This window comes from Bos taurus, chromosome 14 (assembly GCF_002263795.3).
Source record: "Bos taurus isolate L1 Dominette 01449 registration number 42190680 breed Hereford chromosome 14, ARS-UCD2.0, whole genome shotgun sequence".
Classification (NCBI taxonomy): Eukaryota; Metazoa; Chordata; class Mammalia; order Artiodactyla; family Bovidae; genus Bos; species Bos taurus.
In genome coordinates this window covers 8,434,776-8,457,632 of record NC_037341.1, presented here as the reverse complement: position 1 = coordinate 8,457,632, position 22,857 = coordinate 8,434,776, and the positions used below count along the sequence as shown (strand labels likewise).

The window sequence follows — 22,857 nt, the reverse complement described above, 5'->3', positions numbered from 1 at the left end:
GGAGTGGGTTGCTATTCCCTTTTCCAGGGGATTTTCCTGACCCAAGAATTGAACCTGGGTTTCCTCCATTGCAGGCAGATTCTTTACTATCTGAGCCACCAGGGAAGCCCCTATAGTCCTCAGTAAGGTTCTTGAATAAAACAAACTCACAACTCTTACATTGTGCATTTTTCTTAAAGTTGACATGGTCCCACCAGTTCCCTGGTGCCATCAACTGTGGATAAAATGAGCTGGGATTATTCTTCAGCTTAAAAAAAAAAAAAAGAAGATGAGGAAGAAATATTTACAAGGCTAAGGTTTAAGGGCACTCTCAAAATTCTGGGCTTCCCTGGTGGTTCAGATGGTAAAGAATCCACCTGTAATGTGGGAGACCTCGGTTTGATCCCTGGGTTGGGAAGATCCCTGGAGAAGGGAAAGGCTACCCATGCCAGTATTCTGGCCTGGAGAAGTCCATGGACAGAGGAGCCTGGTGGGCTACAGCCTATGGGGTCACAAAGAGTCAGACATGACTGAGCAACTTTCACTTTCTTAAAACTCCAGGACAGTGGTCACTGCGGGACAGGGCTGGGGATGACCACCCACCCACGCTGGCAGACGAGGCTTTGCCAGGCACACCTACCTTCAGTGTACCACCATAAACTCAAAGAGGAAGTAGAAGTGAAGGGATTTAAAATATGTTGAAGGGAAAGACATGCCCCTTAGATGAGACCAATGTCTGGGTCGCCACCACTGGAAATCTCTCATTTTTACAAGAAAAATAACATTGGGTGCTTACGGTGGGCCAAGCCCTCTGCTATGCATCTTATATTTATGTATTTAGCAATCACATCATCCTATAAGCTTGGGCACTAATAACATTACAGCTTCATAGATGAGAAATCGGAGCATGGAGAGATTAGGTAGCTTGTCCAAGGCCAAGCCCTTGGTACTCTGGGGAGGATCTCATTGAGGTGCGAGCACGACCACTTTGATGGAGATCTTTGGTGTGGGTGTTTAGTCTCCTCTGCGGGTCACTGTTGATGCCACCCTAGCTGGGAGGGTCGGCATCCTTATTATTTCTGGTTGGGGGCAGGTGGAAGTTCAGGCTGCCTGTGTGGTCTCCACTGACCCCACAGGGAGAGGGGGCTCATGACTGCCCAGCTCAGGTAAAAATTCTGGCTTCTCATATGGCCTTTGAGTCACCGTCCTAGCTTGGAGAGACTCCTTAGCTTGGCAAGAATGGAATTCTAGGCTCCCTAGCTGGCTTTTGTTGGCATGGGTTGGGGTGGAACCACAGTTTGTTTACTTGTTTTCTTCTGTGAGGTTTGCAAGAATAGAACAATTATTGTCTAAACATCTTCTGTCTTGCAGGCTACCTTTTCCTGGACCTTTGACTCAAAAAGGCTTTTCTTGGGGCTTTTCTGGGGTCTTTGCTTCTTGGCATTTCTAGTTGCTAGTTTCTCTAACACGAGTATGAGATGTGTGAGGCAACCTCATTCTGAGGTTGCTCGATGACTGTCTTCTTATCCATCTTTTAGTGTCTTCTTCTGTTTGTGTTACAAATAATATCGAGGGTCTCTAAATGTACTTAGCCAGAGGAATAGGGGAAAAATGTGTCCATTTCATCTTCTGGAAGCAGAAGTCAAGTTCCAGGACTTTTGATTATTGCTTTGGCAACCTGGGAGAAAGGACTGTGGCTTTGAGTCACTGGTTCTGTGGGAGATGAGAGTAGTTGTCCAAAGCCGTGGCAGGGGACCCAGCAATGTGGCAGCAAGCGGGATTCCAGGAGAGATGGCTGGTTAGCGCTTCTCTGTAGAGCCAGAAACCGTGGCATCTGATGCTTGCTTTGAAGCAATTTCCTCCCCTGGATTCCAGTGATTCTCCCTTTGTCCCCTGTGTTTGTTGCATGCATGCTCAATTGCCCAGTTGTGTCCGACTCTGCAACCCTGTGGACTGCAGCCTGCTGGTCTCCTCTGTCCATGGGATTCTCCAGGCAAGAGTACTGGATTGGGTTGCCATTTCCTCCTCCATGGGATCTTCCCCACCCAGGGATCAAACCCACGTCTCCTGTGTCTCCTGCGTTGCTGGTAGATTACCAGCTGAGCCATCGGGATTATTATACACAGGACCCTAGTCTTCAAGAATGAAGGAGATGAATGAGAAGGCACTGTGATTGTATGAGGATCCAGGAGGGAGAGGTGAGAGGGCCAGAGGTGAGGAGCCTGCAGAGAGGATGGAGACCCGAGCCAGGAGCGGGCTCACGGAGGCCAGACCAAGGAGTTGGTGCTGAGTTTCCGTAGAGCATCCTCCTGGCTCACGAGGCATCAGATGATGGTAGGAGCTGAGTCATCGTGAGAAAGAGGTTTTCACGGTGTGGAGGCAGCGCCTGGCATGGCTCTCTCCAAGCTCATCGCTTCATTGCTGGAGTGGAGAGAAGCACCTCTCCTTCCAGGTACACTGTTTTGACTCAGAAGGAAGCCCGGGCGGCTCTCACCCTCACTGACTCTGCTGTGCCTCTTCCCAGGGGCCAGGCCAGGGAGAATGACTCAGCACACAAGCTGGCCTGTGCAAGACCCTGCCTGCATGCATGGGTGGGGGAAGCATGAGGAGTGGGCTTTCTGGTAGACCTCAGTCATGGTCTCAGCATTATTTTTTAAAAGGATTTTATTTATTTGTTTTGATGTGGACCAGTTTTAAAATCTTTATTGAATTTGTTACCATGTTGCTTCTGTTTTATGTTTTGGTTTTTTGGCCACGAGGCATGGGGGATGTTAGCTCCCCGACCAGGGACTGAACCCTTGCCCCCTGCATGGAAAGGTCAAGTCTTAACTTCTTGACTGCCTAGGAAGTCCCGGTTTCAACATTTTAGAAAATTCATCTGCTTTAGAACACCTGGACCTGGAGAGCTGGCAAGGGCTGCACATGGCCAGGCTCACGGTAATATTACAGCGTCTCCATAGCCTGGGCAGAACTTGGCTTGTGTGATTGGGGCTGTGGGCTCCCCAGGTGGTGCTAGTGGTAAAGAACCCTCCTGCCAGTGCAGGAGACATAAGAGATGCGGGTTCTATCCCTGGATCAGGAAGATCCCCTGGAGAAGGAAATGGCAACCTGCTCCAGGATTCTTGCCTGGAGAATCCCAAGGACAGAAGAGCCTGGCGGGCCGTAGTCCATGGCGTTGCAAAGAGTCAGACACAACTGAAGCGACTTAGCACCCAATGGGGGCTGGAGAGGGCCAAGCTGGGGGATTCTAATTCTCCAGTAAATGCCAGCATGTCTTCTCAAATCATCTTTACCTAAAACCTAAGGCTCATTGTGATCTCCCTCACTCCCAAGTGCTCTCCCACACCTGCCCACCTACCTTCTGAACACCCATGGAGCCTGTCTCCATCCCCCACCCCTTTAATGGGAGAAGCCACTGGAGAAAGCTCACTGATGTACAGGCTTTATGTGGAAGACAAGCTTCCTGCTGCCTTTTGGTTGTCTGACGTCCTGGGACAGAGGGGAAAGGGGGATGACTACGAGTATGACTGTGCGTGTGTTTGGCTTATCTCATCAAAATCTCTACATTCTGTGTTAATGGATCTGCCTGTTTTGTTCCCTGCCATATCCTCATGGCCTAGAATAGTGTCTGCTTCTCTATCAGACTCTAAAGAAACATTGCTAGGAGGGAAGGAAGGAGCATGGATGAGGAGGGAGGGAGCATTGTGTTTCTCTCACGGTGGGCCTGAACGTGTGGCCCACCAAGTTGTTAACTTTGGCCTTTACCCCTGAAGATGAATTATGAAGCCACACCCCCAGTTCTTCCTTGGTGGCTCAGATGGTCAAGAATCCACCTGCAATGCGGGAGACCTGGGTTTGATCCCTGGGTTGGGAAGATCCCCTGGAGAAGGGAATGGCTACCCACTCCAGTATTCTGGCCTGGAGAATCCCATGGACAGAGGAGCCTGGCGGGATGCAGTCCATGGGGTCTCAGAGAGTCAGATGTGACTGAGCGACTTTCACACACATTCGTCCCTGGTTCTGCTCCCCTACAGCCTCCACAAGATTTTCACCCCACACTGGCCACATGAGTGTCCTCCAGGGGAACAGACGCAGGTGGAGGACCTCCTTGTGACCAGCAGAGAAAACAGGGTGGGCACTGCTTCCCTGAGTGCCTGTGGGTGGGGGCTAAGTACCCACAGCAGTGCTATAAAGGCTCCTTGGCCAGAGCCCTAAGGTGGGCAGCAGCTTCTAACCCTTCTCCCTGGAAGGGCTCCCAAGATGGCCCTGGCCCTATGGGTCTTCGGTCTGCTGGACTTAATCTGCTTGGCATCCGCCAACATCTTTGGTAAGTTCTGACCCTGCGGTCTCAGAGCATCGGGTTGGGAGGGACCTCTCAGGCCAACTCCTTGTTAGCCAGGACCTGCCCCAGGGCCATGGAACATTTGTGACCTCATTTAATCCTCAGTGTCCCGAGGTCAGTTATGCACTCTTTCCTTTTCAGATGAAGAGACAGAGGGTCTGAGAAGTCACAGAGTCAGTGATCGGTGGACAGGAGATGGGAAACTAGATCTTCCCAGTTGGATTCTAGTTCCCCTCACCCCACCCTGTTAGCAAATGCTGGGATTGACTGGTTTTTTCGTTTGTTTGTTTTTGAAATTATCTTTACAATCTCAAGTCCTAGGTTGTCCATGTGGGGTATTAGCAGGTAATGAAAACCACAAATCTACCCGTGGTGTGAAATAGACCTGAGTTCTATTATAGCTGAGGCTCAGCCACTTAGCGTTGACTTTGAATAAAGTCTCAGCTTGTTTCCTCTCTGGAAATGAAGCAGTTGTGACTGTGATTTCTTAATAAGGCCTTGCACATTACATGCATTCTCCATCGAGGCCAGGAAGGTGCTCTGTCTGCAAGGAGTGCCTGGATAAACTCAAGAGCACCTCTTTTACAGTGTTCTCTGACCCAACCGTGGTCTTGGGGAACGCACAGTCCGAGGGTCCACTGTGAATCCTTCTCTTGCCAGTGGTGTGATCCTGAACAGGCTACTTTCCCGGCCAAGTCTCAGGGCCACCTGGGTAAGACGGTGATATCACCTCCCAGGGGATCAGGAGAGTTGATGTCAAACTTGTGAGTAGCTGCAAAACTGCGAGTTGAAATATACTTGCCGATGGTGGTAGAAATAAAACCCGGAAGAGCGTCTGTGTCTTCAGCGAGCCCGTCTCCGTTACTGGAATCCAGGCAGCAGATTCTCTCTCATGAGCGGCATCACTTCCTTTGTGCAGAGTACCAGGTGGATGCCCAGCCTCTCCGCCCATGTGAGCTGCAGAGGGAGAGGGCTTTTCTGAAGCGAGAAGACTACGTCCCCCAGTGCGCCGAGGACGGCAGCTTCCAGTAAGGCCTCCTCCAGCCATGCGGACCCAGGGGCCTTAAAACCCATCTTCTTCCTGTCCCCGCCCCCCTCCTTGAAACTGACCTGTGACCACTGTCACTGGAGCACTCCCCAGACCCGTCAACACCGAGTCATCTGACCTCTGTTGCCCCAATCCATGCTTCCTTCCAGCCAGAACCAAAGACGTCCCTTCCTTTCCTGCCAAAACTTTTTACTGTAATTGTTTTAACAAGGGTGAATGGGGTGGTGGCGGCGGCAGTGATTTACTTTCCAATGATCCAACGATTTACGCTCAGATGCCCCCTCTCCTCCCTGACTTCAACTGGAGTCACCAGTCCCGCTCCACACCAGTCTTTTTCCTAACTGAAATGAATTAAAGAGTGGAGGGAAGGAGAAGGAAGAAGGGTACCTGACTGTGGCTCCTGTCCCCAGGACTGTCCAGTGCGGGAAGGATGGGGCCTCCTGCTGGTGTGTGGACGCTGATGGCAGGGAAGTGCCTGGTAGCCGGCAGCCCGGGCGGCCTGCGGCCTGTAAGTAGGAAGGGGAGGCACTGCGAGGGGCAGCTCACACCCTGGGTACAGCCCTGGGCTCGGGTGCATCCAGGGCTAGTCTCCCTCTGGGCTGCGGGATCATCCTCTTTGAATTAGGCCCTACCTCCTACGGGACTGCTGTGAAAATCAATAGGACAATAAGTCATGTGTTCAGCAAGTAGCCTCTGACGTCCCCCTGTGCCAGGCCCCATATCTGATGCTAAGGATGCATCAGGGAAAAGACTTCAAAGTCCTCTGAAACCAGAAAGCACCCTCTTGCGCAGGAAGTGTTTTCTCAACTGGGATGTTTCTAAGATTTGAGACTTAAGGCAAAAACTTTCCTGTTAAAATAATTGCTATGATGAGTGGTCAAAGAAGCGTGTCACAGTAAAGCTAAAACAAGGGTCGGTTTAAGCCGCTCATCTTAAAATGGTGAGATTGAGCTTCAAACCAGTTATCCTGTAAAAGAGCCAAGCTCCGTTGCAGCGCTGGTTTTGGGGGCCAGCTCGCTGGCTTGGGGAGCAAGCTGACTCCCGCGGTCCTGCCGAGTGACCTCTGTTGGGTGCCCCGCTCCCACTGAACTCCAGTTCCTTGTCTGTAACATGAATACAGGAGCTGCTGTAGGGTCAGCTCTGATGGTCGTGAGGATTTAAATTGCGCAAAAGACACCTGGCCCCCAGTAGATATTGAGTGGGAGCAGCAATCACCAGTGTAACTAGTCCTCACGCACCTGAAGTAGGCTTGTTGTTCAGCTGCTAAGTCGTGTCCGAATCTTTGCAACCCTAGAGACTGCAGCACGCCAGGCTCCTCTGTCTTCCACTATCTCCTGGAGTTTGCTCAAATTCATGTCCATCGAGTCGGTGATGCTATCTAACCATGCTCTGCCATCCCTTTATCCTTTTGCCTTCAGTCTTTCCCAGCATCAGGGTCTTTCCCACGAGTTGTACTTTAATTCCTTAGAGAAGGCAAGTCGGGCACGGAGGGGTGAAGACTCCCCCCAGGGAGTCTTCTTTCCCGCACAAGGCTGTGCGGGAAATTCGTATTCAGACAAGATATCAACAGCCAGCCTGTGCTCCCTTCACACCCCACCTCTTCAGCTCCAGGACTGTTGGGGTGTCCCATGGACTGAAGGGACACAATGAAATCTGCTCTTTCCAGCTCGGCCTGCCGGATGTCAGAAGAAATCCTGGGATGTAGAGTTGGGCAGGCGGAACGCTGGCCCTGAGGCTGCTGCCAGCTCATGGAGCCTCCTTGGTTGGTGGGAAGGACCACCCTGCCTTCCCGCCCCTAGGGATAGCGCGTGGTCCTCCGGGCTCGGACCCCTGCGTGGTGCCCTCACCCTCTGACACCGCTCTTTGCCGCCGCAGGTCTGTCGTTCTGCCAGCTGCAGAAGCAGCAGATTTTGCTCAGCAGCTACATCAACAGCACAGCCACGTCCTACCTACCCCAGTGTCAGGATTCAGGGGATTACTCGCCCGTGCAGTGCGACCTGCGGCGGCGGCAGTGCTGGTGTGTGGACGCGGAAGGAATGGAGGTGTACGGCACCCGCCAGCAGGGGAGGCCGGCGCGGTGTAAGCACCACCAGCATCGGGGCCCTGGGGGAGGCAGAGGCCCCAGGCAGCCTCCCACAGCTGACCGAAACGGGGTGAGGGCTCCCCAAGGAAAGGCAGGGAACCTGGCCTTCAGCACGCAAAGGAAGGCATTTTAGGAAGGTTTTCTCCCTTCCAGTTCTGCGCTGTGGACCACAGTATTCACAGGCTTAACAAGTAGGATTTCCGGGAGCATCAGGCCTTCGTCCCTGTTCGGGAAGCTCTCGTGTGTGTAGTAGGAGCACAAGCACATGTGCAGAAGCACATACGCCTCCTCGTATGGAAGGATTAGCAATTGTTTCCTAAACCTATGGACACCAAGGGGGAAAAGATGGGGGTGGTGGGATGAATTGGGAGATTGGAACTGACACCCAAACACTCTTGATATTATGTATAAAATAGATGACGAATGAGCATCTACGTGTAGGACAGTCAGCTCTGCTCAATGCTCTGCGGTGACCTACATGGGAAGGAAATCCAACAAGGAGAGGACATATGTAAATACAGAGCCGATTCACTTTGCTGTGCAGCAGGAAACAGCACAACATTGTAAAGCAACTATACGCCAATAAAGATTAATCAAAAGTAAATAGATTTAAATTGTTTCCTTGGAAACGTTTAGGTCCAAGGAGCTGTGAGATAAGAAACCGCCGTCTCCTCCATGGCGTGGGCGACAGGTCGCCACCCCAGTGTTCCCCAGATGGGGCCTTCAGGCCAGTGCAGTGCAAGTTCGTCAACACCACAGACATGATGATTTTCGACCTGGTCCACAGCTACAGCAGGTAAGGGCCCCCGGGTGTGCCCAGCACGGCCCACGCCTTCTGGTCTCCCGCCCAGGCTCCTGCTGTCTGCAGGGCTGGGCGCTGGCAAGGGTGTGTGTGACACACTCAGCCCATGCGACCTGAGAGAGGCCTCCTGTTCACTTTCCCGTGACGGACACTGAAGGCCCACGGTGTCTCCCACAAAACAAGCTGGCAATAGCTATTCAACTAAAATACACGAGCCCTCTGGCCCAGCCAGCCTACAGAGATGAAAACACCAGAATATGAAGATTCTTTATTAGGATGTACTAGAATGTCCATGCATTGGAGAGGAAATGGCAACCCACTCCAGTGTTCTTGCCTGGAGAATCCCAGGGACGGTGGAGCCTGGTGGGCTGCCGTCTATGGGGTCGCACAGAGTCAGACACAACTTAAGTGACTTAGTAGTAGCAGCAGCAGCAGAATGTCCACTGCATCGTTTTTTTTTTTTTTTTTTTAATTGAGGCCAAAAACTGGGAACAGAGTGATTGACAACCCCAGGTGGGTGTCTGGATAAAAGCATGCTGTGCTGTGTTTAGTCACTCAGTCGTGTCCAGCTCTTTGCGACGCCATAGACTGCAGCCCGCCAGGCTCTTCTGTCCATGGGGACTCTCCAGGCAAGAATACTGGAGTGGGTTGCCATGCCCTTCTGCAGGGAATCTTCCCAATGCAGAGATTGAACCCAAGTCTCTGGCATTGCAGGCAGATTCCTTACCATTGGAGCCACCAGGGAAGCCCAAGAATACTGGAGTGGGTTAACCTATCCCTTCGGCAAGGGGTCTTCCTAACCCAGGAATCGAATTGGAGTCTCCTGCATTGCAGGTGGATTCTTTACCAACTGAGCTATCAGGGAAGCCACTGTAAATATTTCCGCAGCCCTTAAATAGAATGCACTCAGACTGCATCTGTTGATTTGGAGTGGGTCGTGCAGCACATTATGATAATATCGTGTAAGATACAAGGTGCACATAATATAAGAGGATTTAGTTTTTAGAACACAGACAAGCAAACAGGTCCTAATCTAAGTGCATGTATATGATTATATGATGGTGCTTGTGTCTGTATCGGATTCGGTGAGGACAGAGAATTACATGAATGAACACATACTGGGTGGTTCCCTCAGCCACCTTGAGGGTCAGGTTGCTGTGGAGGAGGAGGAGTCAGGAGAGGAGAATCCCCAGAAAAGGAAAAATGTGGACCGCATTGATGCATTCTTATAAATGGCATGTATGTGTGCACCTATTAAGCTTATTTAAGCTTAAAGATTTATATAACAAATATAAAAATGGTATTTTTTTTTATAGCTCTTGGCCCAAATAACTGGATGGCTTCCGGTTATTTACGATGGTGACTTTATCAATACACAGGGCTTGCACAGACTTCAGATATAATCAAAACACTGTGAAGGAAAATAAATAATAATATTAATTTGTAAATACTGGTAGGAATTCTCTTAGAGAACCTGAGGCTTTATGTGTCTGGCTTTCAAAACCACTAGTTTCCTTCCTATGAGAGGGAATTCCCATGGGCTGTGCCCAGAGGGGTCATGGATCGGAAGCCTGTGACCAGGTACTGTCCCAGAGACAAGCCTCATTCGAGCTGCATGCTGTTTTCAAAACTGAGAAATTTTAAATTGAATCCTGTGAAATTTCAGTTTGTGCAGGCAGGTAAAAATAGTCCAACATAGCAATATTGTATGTTCAGCCCAAGACACAAAATTCTGAGTTCTTGATTCTAAAGAACAAGGTTGGGGACTGCATGCATTGTCCCAGGGCACCAAGAAGCTGATTCTTTTTGGACCAAGTGCAACCCACCCCACCCCGCGCTGTGGGCCTCTTCCTGTATGCGCCACACTCCTCCTGCTCCAACTGTTGGCATTACCTGTCTGACCCCATGGCGTTTGCCCTGTGATCCTTGTTCTGACTCTGCCACTGCTGGCAAAGTGACCAGGTCACTTATTTCTGAGTCTCAGTGTTCCCATCTGTAAGGACAATACCAGCTCATCAGTCATGTGAAGATCTGCTGAGCCCTTGCCTATGAAACCACTGTGAAAATTGTAAATTATTATCATTTGTAGGGAATCCATCACCAACTTTTGCAAATGTAGGTTACAGTCCCCTACCCACCTCAGGCCTAGAAAATGGCCTGCCCGTGTGCATATTGGAATCTCCAAACGTCCTGATTTACTGATGCTGAGCAATGCAAACTGATGTGTGCTCAGTCCAAGTTCAGTTGGATACTCACAGTATACAGTGGAATTTGAGATCCTTTCATCTACTTCAATATTTATAAAAATAACTGGAAAATGATGGTCTCTAGCACACAGTGGGGAATCTGAAGAACAGAAATTAAGGAACCCACCCTAGGAAGCACAATCTGTGGCTTATAGACCTGTCTGGCTCCTTTTCAGTTCAGTTCAGTCGCTCTGTCGTGTCTGACTCTTGTGTGTGACCCCATGGACTGCAGCACGCCAGGCTTCCCTATCCATCACCAACTCCTGGAGCTTGCTCAAACTCAAATGTCCATCAAGGAGGTGATGCCATCCAGCCATCTCATCCTCTGTCGTCCCCTTCTCCTCCCTCCCGCTTCCCTCCCAGCATCAGGTTGTCTTTTCTAGTGAGTCAGTTCTTCGCATCAGGTGGCCAAAGTATTGGAGTTTCAGCTTCAGCATCAGTCCTTCCAATGAATATTCAGGACTGATTTCCTTGAGGATTGACTGGTTGGCTCTCCTTGCAGTCCAAGGGACTCTCAAGAGTCTTCTCCAACACCACAGTTAAAAAGCATCAATTCTTCGGTGCTCTGCTTTCTTTATAGTCCAACTCTCACATCCATACATGACCACTGGAATAACCATAGCCTTGATTATGGGGAACTTTGTCGGCAAAATAATGTTTCTGCTTTTTAATATGCTATCTAGGTTGGTCATAACTTTCCTTCCAAGGAGCAAGCATCTTTTAATTTGATGGCTGCAATTACCATCGGCAGTGATTTTGGAGCCCAAGAAAATAAAGTCTGACATTGTTTCCATTGTTTCCCCATCTATTTGCCATGAAGTGATGGGACCGGATGCCATGATCTTAGTTTTTGGAATGTTGAGTTTTAAGCCAGCCTTTCACTCTCCTCTTTCACTTTCATCAAGAGGCTCTTTAGTTCTTTGCTTTCTGCCGTAAGGGTGGTGTCATCTGCATATCTGAGGTTATTGATATTTCTCCTGGCAATCTTGATTCCAGCTTGTCCTTCATCCAGCCCGGCATTTTGCATGATGAACTCTGCATATAAGTTAAATAAGCAGGGTGACAATATACAGCCTTGATGTACTCCTTTCCCAATTTGGAACCAGTTCGTTGTTTCATGTCCAGTTCTGTTGCTTCCTGACCTGCATACAGATTTCTCAGGAGGCAGATAAGGTGGTCTGGTATTCCCATCTCTTTAAGAATTTCCCACAGTTTTTTGTGATTGATCCACACAGTCAAAGGCTTTGGTGTAGTCAATGAAGTGGAAGTAGACATTTTTTCTGGAACTCTCTTGCTTTTTCAATGATCCAACAGATGTTGGCAATTTGCTCTCTTGTTCCTGTCACTTTTCTAAATCCAGCTTGAATATCGAATTTCTCGGTTCACGAAATGTTGAAGCCTGGCTTGGAGAGATGAATGCAATTGTGCGGTAGTTTGGACATTCTTTGGCATTGCCTTTCTTTGGTATTGGAATGAAAACTGACCTTTTCCAGTCCTGTGGCCATTGCTGAGTTTTCCAAACTTGCTGGCATATTGCGTATGCTGCTGCTGCTGATGGGGCTAAGTCGCTTCAGTCGTGTCCGGCTCTGTGCGACCCCATAGATGGCAGCCCACCAGGCTCCCCCGTCCCTGGGATTCTCCAGGCAAGAACACTGGAATGGGTTGCCATTTCCTTCTCCAATGCATGAAAATGAAAAGTGAAAGTGAAGTCGCTCAGTCGTGTTCGACAATTCTCAAAGAACTTGCAGGTGCCTGCTTGAGGCGCAATTCACAGCTTTGTCCACCAGAGGGCAGTCAAATTAAAGGCAAAAGTTCAGGACTAAGCATCTATTGTCAAAGAACCAAAAAACTTACCCCTGAAATGGGAGCTTTTCTTTTATGTAAGCAAGCATGTCTCTGAGTGAATTCTGATTTAAGAAGGTCATGGGAAGGGTCAGGTAGTTGGTTACTGGAAGCCCAGCCATGCTCAGGAATTTTCTGATAAGCAGACCTGGGCAGTGCCAGCCCCAGCCTCTCCAGTGGGCAAAGTGTCAGGAGCCCCAGAGGCTATGTGGAAAGTATAGACATAGTATCCTGGATGGTTGTCAGGTGAAAAAAACGCCAGATGGCCAGTGATACTTGAATTTCAGATAAGCAAGGAGTAATTTTTCAGTTTAAGTGTGTCCTGAATATTTCATCAAGAATTTTAAAACTGGGTGAGGATTGGAGATATCTCATGAACCATCAGAGCTGGATTTTAAAAAGAATGGATTGCAATTAAGGAAGAGCAGTGGGTACCTAGGGATGACCCTGTAAGTTTGGAGGCCACTGTACTATTCCAGGTGAGAGGGGCTGTCAATTTGAACCACAGCAGGTGATGGAGAGGGTAATGGTGGGATGGAGTGGGATTGATGGAGAAATATTGACTTGGTGGGATTCATGGAACTTGGTGAAGGAACAGATAGGAAGGGTGAGGGAGAGAAAAAGTCAAGGATGACTCCAAGGTCTGGTTTCTGGTTGGCAGAAGAGGAAGAGTCTGGAAAGGAAAAGTCACAAATTTGCTTTTGGAATATTGAATCTGTGTCAGGAAGCATTTAACAGGAGGTTTCCTGTGTGCTGTTTTGGATCTGTCGGGAATTCTCTGTTCCTTATTAATTCCTGAATACTCAGGAATTAAGAAGAGAGGCAAGCCTCTCCTGGGGGCTGAGGAATCCAGGCATTTCCTTTGTTAGTTTTTCTATAAGGTGATAAGTACCCTCTTCCTTTTTATCAACTACATGGTAAAAGTGATTATTTACAACTCTCTTTCATATGGATGACCTCAGGTTTCCTTGATAACTTGTAAGTTTTGATTTTATCTCTGCTGAAAATAGCTGCCTTTTAAGACAGTATAAATACTCACACAATGTTGAATAAAACACCTTTGCTCCATCAGAACTCTGGTCCCTGTCTCTCTCTCTCTCTCTCCCTCTCTCTTTTTCAGGCTGATTTCCTGGAGCACAGAGGCTCTCTGAGTTCACTTTCTTGCCCTGGCTTCTAAGACCCTCTCGAGAAGGCGCTCTGCACCTTCACCCCATCGAGAGGGCGCCTGAGGCCTCCATGAACAGAGCAAGCCCCGTGCAGGGGCTTTATTGGTTTTCTGCATAAACCAAGGAATATCAGCCTCTTTCTTTCTCCTTTACTTTTTTATCGGTCGACTCCAGACCACCAGGTTCTGGTCCATTAAAGGACCTCAACAAATCTGAAGAGATTTCTTTGGGAAATTCACATGCAGAAGTGGTGTAAGGCAGCTGACCCACTTCCATGGGGCCACAGGGAGCCCGGAAGTCTCACTTGCCAACATGTTTGTTGTGGGTTCTTGATATGGTGGGTGATGATTTACGCTTGAACTTGACCACAGCATTTGCCCATTTGAAGCAGATCCTTTTGCCTCTTGAAAAGAGCAGCTGCTAACTACACCCATTTGGCTGGTGAATTTAGGGAAAAAACCATGTCATGGTGGGGAGTAAGCTTTGCTGGTCCTTACCCCCCTTTCCCCATCTTTCACAAGGCCCTTGCCTAACCACTGGCTAAGGAAGTACGTTCTGGTTAAGTAACCCTGGTTAAGAGCTGGTGCCGTGATCACGCCTCAGTGATCCGAGGTAAGACTCAGTCAACTGGTCTCTTTATCGGCACTTGTCCTTAGTGACAGAGCTCATCCAAACTTCTTCAGATGCTCTGGCAACTCCTGATACACAGATGACCCAGTGAGAAGGAGCCGATGCACCTTAATACGCAGTAAAGGGGACTGGTTACCTGAACAGGAGAGCGACCGTGTACAGGAACCCTCATGGACTCATCATCGCCTGTTACGCTCACTGGACCCTCTGCAGGGTCTGCAGAGGGGTCTGCAGTGTACCGGGCATTGTGGGAGTCATCACAGCTCTTGATTTTGAGGGGGGATCTGCTGGTCTTCATCAAAGGCTGGATATCTGGAGGGACCAGCCACCATGAGAGAGGTGGAAGTGTCTGACTGAATAAGTGTCTGACTGAGTCCAAGGGCGTGAATCCTGCAGCGCAGGTGGGCAAGACCAGACGCCTGGTTGGGACTGACATTATATTTCACGTAGGCTTATTTGTGATTTCTTTAACTCTGTGTTGGCCACAACCTGAGCATAAATGCAGAAACACCATCATTTCACCCTCCACTATAGTTTTCCTTCTTGAGGACTCTTTGATCATCATCCTGAGATGTTGCTTTTCATTCAACAAAAGGGAAGCACCCTTTTCCTTTAGTTGAAGGTCAAGGTAGGTCTTTGGGTTGAATTGGTGGAATGTGGTTTAAACTTCCTGTGCCTCATGCTGGGATGGCCTGCAGAACTTCAGGCCAGCCGGGAGCCCCGTCCCTATCTGTTAGATGCCAGGAAAACCCAGGATCCAGCAGAGGGAAGAGTGTCAGAGCAGAGGACTGCTTCTCGGGAGATGGGGCAGGAGCAGGGAGCCGCCAAGCACACTGAGTAACCCCACTAACAGAGTCACTTGGTGGTGACAGCCTGGATTTGAACTCCAACTCCCACCACTACTTTAGATGGTGGCCAACATACCTCACTTCTTTAACCTCTAAAATGGGCACACACAAAAATACCACCTTGCTTTTAGGACAGTTAAGTGGATTAAATGAGTCAATGTCTATTAAACATTTTGCGGATTGTTTTTTACAAAGTAATGCTTAATAAAGGGAAGTGATTATCGTACTGTTTTAACACATTTAGAATTGAATTTATCCCAGGTTCCAATGAATGAACTTCTGTCCTATTCCTCCAGTCAGTGTGAGCAATTGGGCCACGTGTGTCTTTAGCTTCTATTATGCAACTTACTAGAGCAGGAAATGGCAACCCACTCCAGTATTTTTGCCTCGGAAATCGCATGGACAGAGGAGCGTGGCGGGCTCCAGTCCATGGGGTCTTGAATAGTTGGACACAACTGTGCGACGAACACTCATACTCATGCAACTCACTGACTGTAACGTTCTTTTCAATTTAACCCATGTACGCACAATCACAGACCGACAATCTGGAAAAAATCCATAATTCTATAATCCGTGTGTACATAGGTTTTGTTTTGTGTATTCATTTCCTTTCAGATTAACTACGACATGTGCACTCTGTGTTGAGGTTCTGAGAAGTTCCTAGAAATATATTCCCTTCCGATTCTGGTTCATTTGCATAGGAACAATTGTAGTGTATGCACATGCCATTTTGTAGTCTACGCTTTTTACATAATGTTATGCATGCATTCATTTAGGGGATTTACCATAATTCACTTTCAATTTTCATAGCTTTGGACGTGAAGGTTGTCTTCAACGCTTTGCTCAAATATATCACACAGCAATAGACCTTTCTGTGCAGAGGGCTGCTGTTATACTTCTTCTAATTTATTGGTTGGGAATATATTTCCAGATACAGGTGGAAACATACTCTGCTTGGTTTCATAGAGTTGTTATGTGTGTGTCAGTCACTCAGTCGTGTCCGACTCTTTGCGACACCATGGACTGTAGCCCGCCAGGCTCCTTTGTCCATGGGATTCTCCAGGCAAGACTACTGGAGTGGGCTGCCATTTCCTTCTCCATACAGACTTGCTATATGGAGCATTAAAAACTAATTTCTCCGTGTTACATAGAGATGAGCAGCTCCTCTCTGGCTGCTATGTCATTGCACGTGGGTATAACTTTTTATCACCTGAGCTTCCTATTACTTCTAGGGTGGGTAGCCCAGCCAATTAGCTCCGTGTAGCAATTGTCAGGCCAGGCGTGATTTAGGCATCTTTTCCCTCAACTTATGGAAATGAAGTATAGCCCTTGTTAGTGATGTCACAGTGATTTGATGTCTTCCTTCGACTATGGGACTGGGAAATGTCCTACATAAGAATTTCCTGTGGTGGAGCCTGGCTTCTTTGCCAGCTCTTGAGAAGTCGTAAAGGGCTCTGAAGTCATGTGATCTCCCCGAATGAGATCATCTGCAATGTGTACCATATGTTTGTAAAGCACACTTGGCCCTTGGTCTCGAGAGTTCTATTCTAGTAAAGGAACTCGTTAATGCAATGCTGATTGACTGTTTTCTGCCTGATCCTATGAGACACACACTTGGGCATAAATTGGTCAAAGCCCACGAGTGAGAAAAACACTAATTGGTAGGTGACAGTCAAGGACAGCTTCATTTTCACAGGTCCAGCCTAGCTCTGGCCAGGGAAAACCAATTTAGAAAAAAATACGTTGACTACAGGAATAATGGAGCAAATGGCATGAAACAAAGAAGCAGACAGTTCTTGTTCCCAGATAAGATGGTTGCTGTTGTTATTCAGTTACTAAGTCATGCCTGACTCTCTGTGATGCCATGGACTGCAGCACGCCAGGCTCCTCTGTCCTCTATTTTCTCCTGGAGCTTGCTCAGATTCAAGTCCACTGAGTCAGTGATGCTGTCTAACAGTCTCCTCCTCAGATGAGATGAGGCCACGTTAATTTATTTCTGCTGGGAGAGCTTATGATGACTTGCCTTGTGTGAGGTGATGACCACGAATGCCATTGTCTTGCAGGTTCCCAGATGCATTTGTGACCTTTAGTTCCTTCCGGAGCAGGTTTCCAGAGGTGTCTGGGTATTGTTACTGTGCGGATAGCCAAGGGCGGGAACTGGCTGAGACAGGTAAGCACACCCCCCTGAGAGCCTAACTGTCACTCCCTGTAAAGCAGAAACAGCGGATGGGCTGTGCTGGGTATGCAGGAGGGCATGGCCTTCACAGACCTTCAAGGGAGGTACTTTGAGTGCAGCTGCTGCTCATCCACGTGGTGCCTTTGCTGGGAAGAGATACCCCCCATCAACCCCCTCTCTGAGCAGATGTAGCTCCAAGCTTGGCGAGTGGCACCCGGGCTGGATTTCCTTCTCTCACTCTCTCAGCTGTGCTCCCTTGTGCTGTAAACAACCTGTGCAACCACACAGAGCCACCCTGACTTTGGAAACCATTAAAGCCTTGTTCAGGCCCAAAGCACAATGATGCCTGTTGGGGGCTCTAGCCTCTTTATATCTGTTTACATGGTGGTGAGGTCAGGGCCTCCTTTCTGAATGAACCCATCCCTTCCAAATGCTTACTTTCTTGGCTCAGGTTTGGAGCTGTTACTCGATGAAATTTACGACACTATTTTTGCCGGCCTGGACCTTGCTTCCACCTTCGCTGAGACCACTCTGTACCGGATATTACAGAGACGGTTCCTAGCAGTGCAGCTAGTCATCTCCGGCAGATTCCGATGTGAGTACAAGCTGGAGGCAGATGTGTTTCCGCTAGGAGGAAACCCCTCGGCTTTCATGTCCTGCAGCCTCCGTGTCTGTCCTACCAGAGCGGGCGTGGGGATTGAATCGACTTTACCAGCATGCAGAACGCGTGCTGTAAACACACTAACCGCCCTGCCTTTCCTGCCTGGATCTCTCGTAGGCCCCACAAAATGTGAAGTGGAGCGGTTTGCAGCCACCAGCTTCCGTCACCCCTACGTACCGAGCTGCCACCCGGACGGGGAGTACCAGGCGGCACAGTGCCAGCAGGGAGGGCCATGCTGGTGCGTGGACAGCCGGGGACAGGAGATCCCGGGGACGCGGCAGCGAGGGGAGCCTCCATCCTGTGGTGGGTGTCCTCTCCAAGCCTCCCCGCCTTGTTCTCGTCAGGTCGTGTTACTGTATCTGTCTCTCCAGACTGACCTTTCCAGATCACATTCATTCCATTGCCTCCCAGGGGGTGCCGCACAGACCCTTCAAGTTCAACAGGATGGAAACCTGTCTATCATTGTTAATTTCCATTATGTTTCTCGTCCCGTATCAGACATGCTTGCTCCCTCAGGGAGCTCAGAGAATAGTAGGAGAGGAGAGAATTAAGTGTACAGTGCCATGAGAAAAGCGTGTGCTGACAGCTCCAGGAGCACAGGGCAGCAGAGGTCAATTCTATCTGTGCCTGTTTGGCGAGGAGACATCCGGAGGGCTTCGTGGCAGAGGTGACGCTTGAGGAGCTTCTTCTAAACTAAAGACGCTTCCTGAAGGACGAAAATAAAGAGAGGTGTTCACTAGAGTCAGGGCTGGGGAAGCGAAATTATAGGGACATAAATATGGATGGGTCCTGACGTAACAGTGGCTGGACTTACAACTTTTAGACTTCATGACAGTGCAAAAATGATACATGTTCAGTGGAAATAGTGCTTTGAATCTTGAACATTTCCTGGCCTAGGGATATGTGGCATGGAACTGTCTCATGATGGTAACCAGTGGCAGTGAGCCGCAGGTCCCAGTCAGCCACATGATTGTGCCCCGTACACTTACAACAATTCTGTACCCAGATAGCTACTCCATTTTTCCCTTCCAGTACAGTTATTCAATAATTCCCTGACAGTCCAGTGGTTAGGATTTGGCACACTGCTGGGGCCCAGGTTCAATCCCTGCTTGGGGAGCTAAGATCTTGCAAGTTGCATGGTGTGGTCCGCCCCCCCACACACACACAAATTATGAGATATTTGAAACTTTATTACAAAATGGGCTTGGTGTTCAGATGATCTTACCCAGCTGTATGCTAATAGAAGTGTTCTGAGCATGTTTAATGTAGGCGGGGCTAAACTATGGTGATAGGAATTCAATGCGTTTTTGACTTAATGATATTTTCAACTTATGATGAATTTATCAGGAGGTCATTCCATCCTAGTTGAGGAGGATCTGTGATAGGCGTTGGTGTGCTAAGGGACACGACTGAGTGACTTTCACACGTGCTAAGGAACATGGAGTCTGTTAGAAGGAGAGAGACAAAAAACTTGCTGGAGCATGTTTGGGGGTGTGTGTGTGTGTGTGTGTGTGTGTGCATGTAAGCTCAGTTGTGTCTGACTCTTGCGATCCCATGGACTATAGCCCACCAGGTTCCTCTGTCCATGGGATTTCCCAAACAAGAATACTGGAGTGAGTTGCCATTACCTCTCCCAGGGGATCTTTCCAGCCCAGGATCAAACCTAATTCTCCTGCATTGGAAGGCAGATTCTTTACCACCAAGCCACCTGGGAAGCTCCTGTTTTGGGTGGGGGACTCTGAAAGGCACGGGTGATGAGGCCTTTCATATCAAGCAGAGCCTTAGGGGCTTCCTCCTCCAGCTTTCAGAAAAGCTGTTGAGGGCTTTGAAGCTGGAGAGTGCCCTGTGTGGGTGGTGTGGAAAGGCAGCCCAGGCATTTTGGAGGAGAGATTGAACAGGAGCATCAGGCTGCAGGCAGTAGGCATCTAAAGGTCACTGAGGTGTCCTAAAGAGAGATGAGTGGCCTGTATTACTTTCCTGGGGCGACTGTAGCAAATGACCACCCATGGAATGGCTTAGAACAGCAGAAATGTATTCTTGAGCAGTTCTAAAGGCTGGATATCTAAAATCAATGTGTCAGCAAGGTAGTGCTCGCTCCGAAGGCTTCAGGAGAAAATCCTTGTTTTTTCTTGGTTGTGATAGTCACCAACAATTTTTTTTGTTTCTGTTTTTTAGCCAGAAACGTACTTGTTTTACTTTCTTTTTTAAAAAGCTTTTATTGGAGTGTAGTTGATTTACAATGCTGTGGTAGTTTCAAGTGTACAGAAGAGTGAATCATTTATGCATATATCTTCTCTTTTTTAGATTATTTTCCCGTATAGGCCACTATAGAGAATTGAATACAGTTCCCTGTGCTATACAGTAGGCCTTTATTAGTTATCCATTTTATATAGTGTGTATATGCACCCCCCTCCAGTACTCTTGCCTGGAAAATCCCATGGATGGAGGAGCCTAGAAGGCTGCAGTCCATGGGGTTGCTGAGGGTCAGACACTACTGAGCAATTTCACTTTCACTTTTCACTTTCATGCATTGGAGAAGGAAATGGCAACCCACTCCAGTGTTCTTGCCTGGAGAATCCCAGGGACGGGGAGCCTGGTGGGCTGCCGTCTGTAGGGTCGTGCAGAGTCGGACACGACTGAAGCGACTTAGCAGTGGCAGCAGCAGCAGTGTGTATATGTCGGGCTTCCCTGGTGGCTTAGTCAGTTAAGAATCCACCTGCAAAGCAGGAGAGCCAAGTACGATCCCTGGGTTGGGAAGATCCCCTGGAGGAGGAGGAAATCACAACCTATTCCATTACTCCTGCCTGGGGAGTCCTATGGACAGAGGAGCCTGGTGGCTATAGTCCACCAGCAGCGTGTGTATATCCATCTCAGTCTCACAATTTATCCTTCTGTAGCACCTCCTGCCCTCTAGTAACCTCAAATTTGTTTTCTACATCTGTAACTCTTTTTATTTCTGCTTTGTAGGTAAGTTCATTTGTACCCATTTTTAGATTTCACCTATAAACAATATATGATATTTGTCCTCCTCTGTCTGACTTACTTCACTCAATAAGGCCATCTCTAGTTGCCCATACTCTAGTTCATCCATGTTGCTGCAAATAGCATTATTTCATTCTTTTTTACACCAACAATCTTTGGCTTGTGACTGCAGAACTCCACACTCTGCCTCTGTCATCACATGGCTGTCTGCCTTGTTTGTCTGCTTCTGTGTCTCGTTCCTCCTCTTGTAATGACACCAGTTGTATAGGATTAAAAACCCACTTTAGTATGGACTTCCCAGGTGGCGCCAGTGGTAAAGAATCCACCCACCAATGCAGGAAATGCAAGAGATTCAAGAAACGTGGGTTTGATCCCTGGATCAGAAAGATCCCCTGGAGAAGGGAATGGCAACCCACTCCAGCATTCTTGCCTGGAAAATCCCATGGACAGATGGGCCTGGCAGGCTAAAGTCCATGAGGTTTAAAAGAGTCGGATACTACTGAGTGACTGCTGCCTTACCCTAGTGTGATGCCATGTTAACTCATTTTACCTACAATGGCCCTACATCCACAGAAGATCACATTCTGAAGTTCCAGGAGGGATGTGAATTCTAGGGAGACACTATTCAGCCCAGGACAGGAAGCAATACTGAAGCAGAAGCAGTGGTCTGGGGACAAGGGTGTGAACTTGAGACAGGTGGCCAGGCATTGCATCAGACTCCGTTCCTCCTTACACTGAGACCTGAAGGGTGTTAGCGGTGGAGCAGGAGGAGTCTAGGAGCACTCACAGGCTCCCAGTTGGGGTGAGCTGGATGGACTCAGCAAGATGTGAGACAGTGAAGGAGGAGGACAGTCTTTTCAGAGCCTTGAAATAGACATGTGTTAACATTATTTCAGTGACTTCCTAGGAAACCATTTGATTTCTCCAACTTAACATTTTGAGTTCTCAGCACTGTGTTGGGTACCATGCTTTTGGCTAAGTGTGAAGATGTAGAAAAAGAACATTGTGAACCTCTGCCTTGAAGGTAGCCTTTACAATTATACTCTGGTTCTGTTAGAACCCAGAGAACACTGTTCCCTAATTCCAGGTGAAAATGAAGAACTATGGTCTTCCACGTTAAAACCAAAAGTACTTCCAAATGCATAGATCATATATATATATATATTCTACTTTTTCCATCTGATGTATCAGTCTCATTACCATGGAAACATGTGCCACAAGAAACCAATATCTGATCTTTTTCTTTGCCTTGGTAACACTACATAACAAATGAATGGGCAGGGTATGCTCTTAATTTGGAGAGAGAGAAAGCAGAGACGTGAGCTTGGTTTCTTCCCTGCCTTCCTGTAATACCCATTAGAGGAAGCCCTGGCCTTGTGGACGGATGTGTTATATGTTCAGATGTTGCCAGTCTCTCTCACTCTCTCTGACCGCATGTTCCAGATCTTACTCTGTTGCCTGGTTACAGAGTGAAATTGGCTGACTTTCTTTTTGGCACCCGTCTGAACTGAGGGGAATGAATTATTTTGAAAAGTTGAGGGTGGGGTGAGTTGAAAAGAACAGCTAAGATTTATGGTTTTATGGAGAAAAATGGAGTTTTCTCCCTTCTACCTATGTGACTGAGATGATCAGAGTTTGAATTTAAAAACTTTTTTCTGAATATGATGACCGTTGACTTGGGATATTCAGACAGAATGACCTGACCATGCATGGAGTTGATTGCTGCTGCTGCTGTTGCTAAGTCGCTCAGTTGTGTCCGACTGTCCGACTCTGTGCAACCCCATAGATGGCAGCCCATCAGGCTCCCCGGTCCCTGGGGTTCTCCAGGCAAGAACACTGGAGTGGGTTGCCATTTCCTTCTCCAATGCATGAAAGTGAAAAGAGGAAGTGAGGTCGCTCAGTCGTGTCCGACTCTTCGCAACCCCATGGACTGCAGCCAACCAGGCTCCTCCGTCCATGGGATTTTCCAGGCAAGAATACTGGAGTGGGGTGCCATTGCCTTCTCCGATGGAGTTGATTACTAATTAATAATTTCAAGGAAAGCTCAAGAAG

General features: G+C 48.4%; 1 protein-coding gene across 4 annotated transcripts in view; it reads left to right on the top strand.

The window, feature by feature from the left end:
- The first annotated feature begins 4,197 nt into the window (after positions 1–4,197).
- TG (thyroglobulin) overlaps positions 4,198–22,857 on the top strand; it is a 235,939-nt gene continuing 217,279 nt past the window's right edge. For all 4 annotated transcript variants that reach the window (XR_003038023.2, XR_003038024.2, NM_173883.2 and 1 more), the window contains 8 exon segments: positions 4,198–4,306; positions 5,241–5,349; positions 5,780–5,877; positions 7,245–7,448; positions 8,089–8,248; positions 17,050–17,156; positions 17,614–17,757; positions 17,941–18,126. Coding sequence is in view for 2 of the 4 variants with exons in the window: in NM_173883.2 (NP_776308.1) it covers positions 4,240–4,306; positions 5,241–5,349; positions 5,780–5,877; positions 7,245–7,448; positions 8,089–8,248; positions 17,050–17,156; positions 17,614–17,757; positions 17,941–18,126 (1,075 nt within the window). In the remaining 2 variants the exon portion in view is untranslated.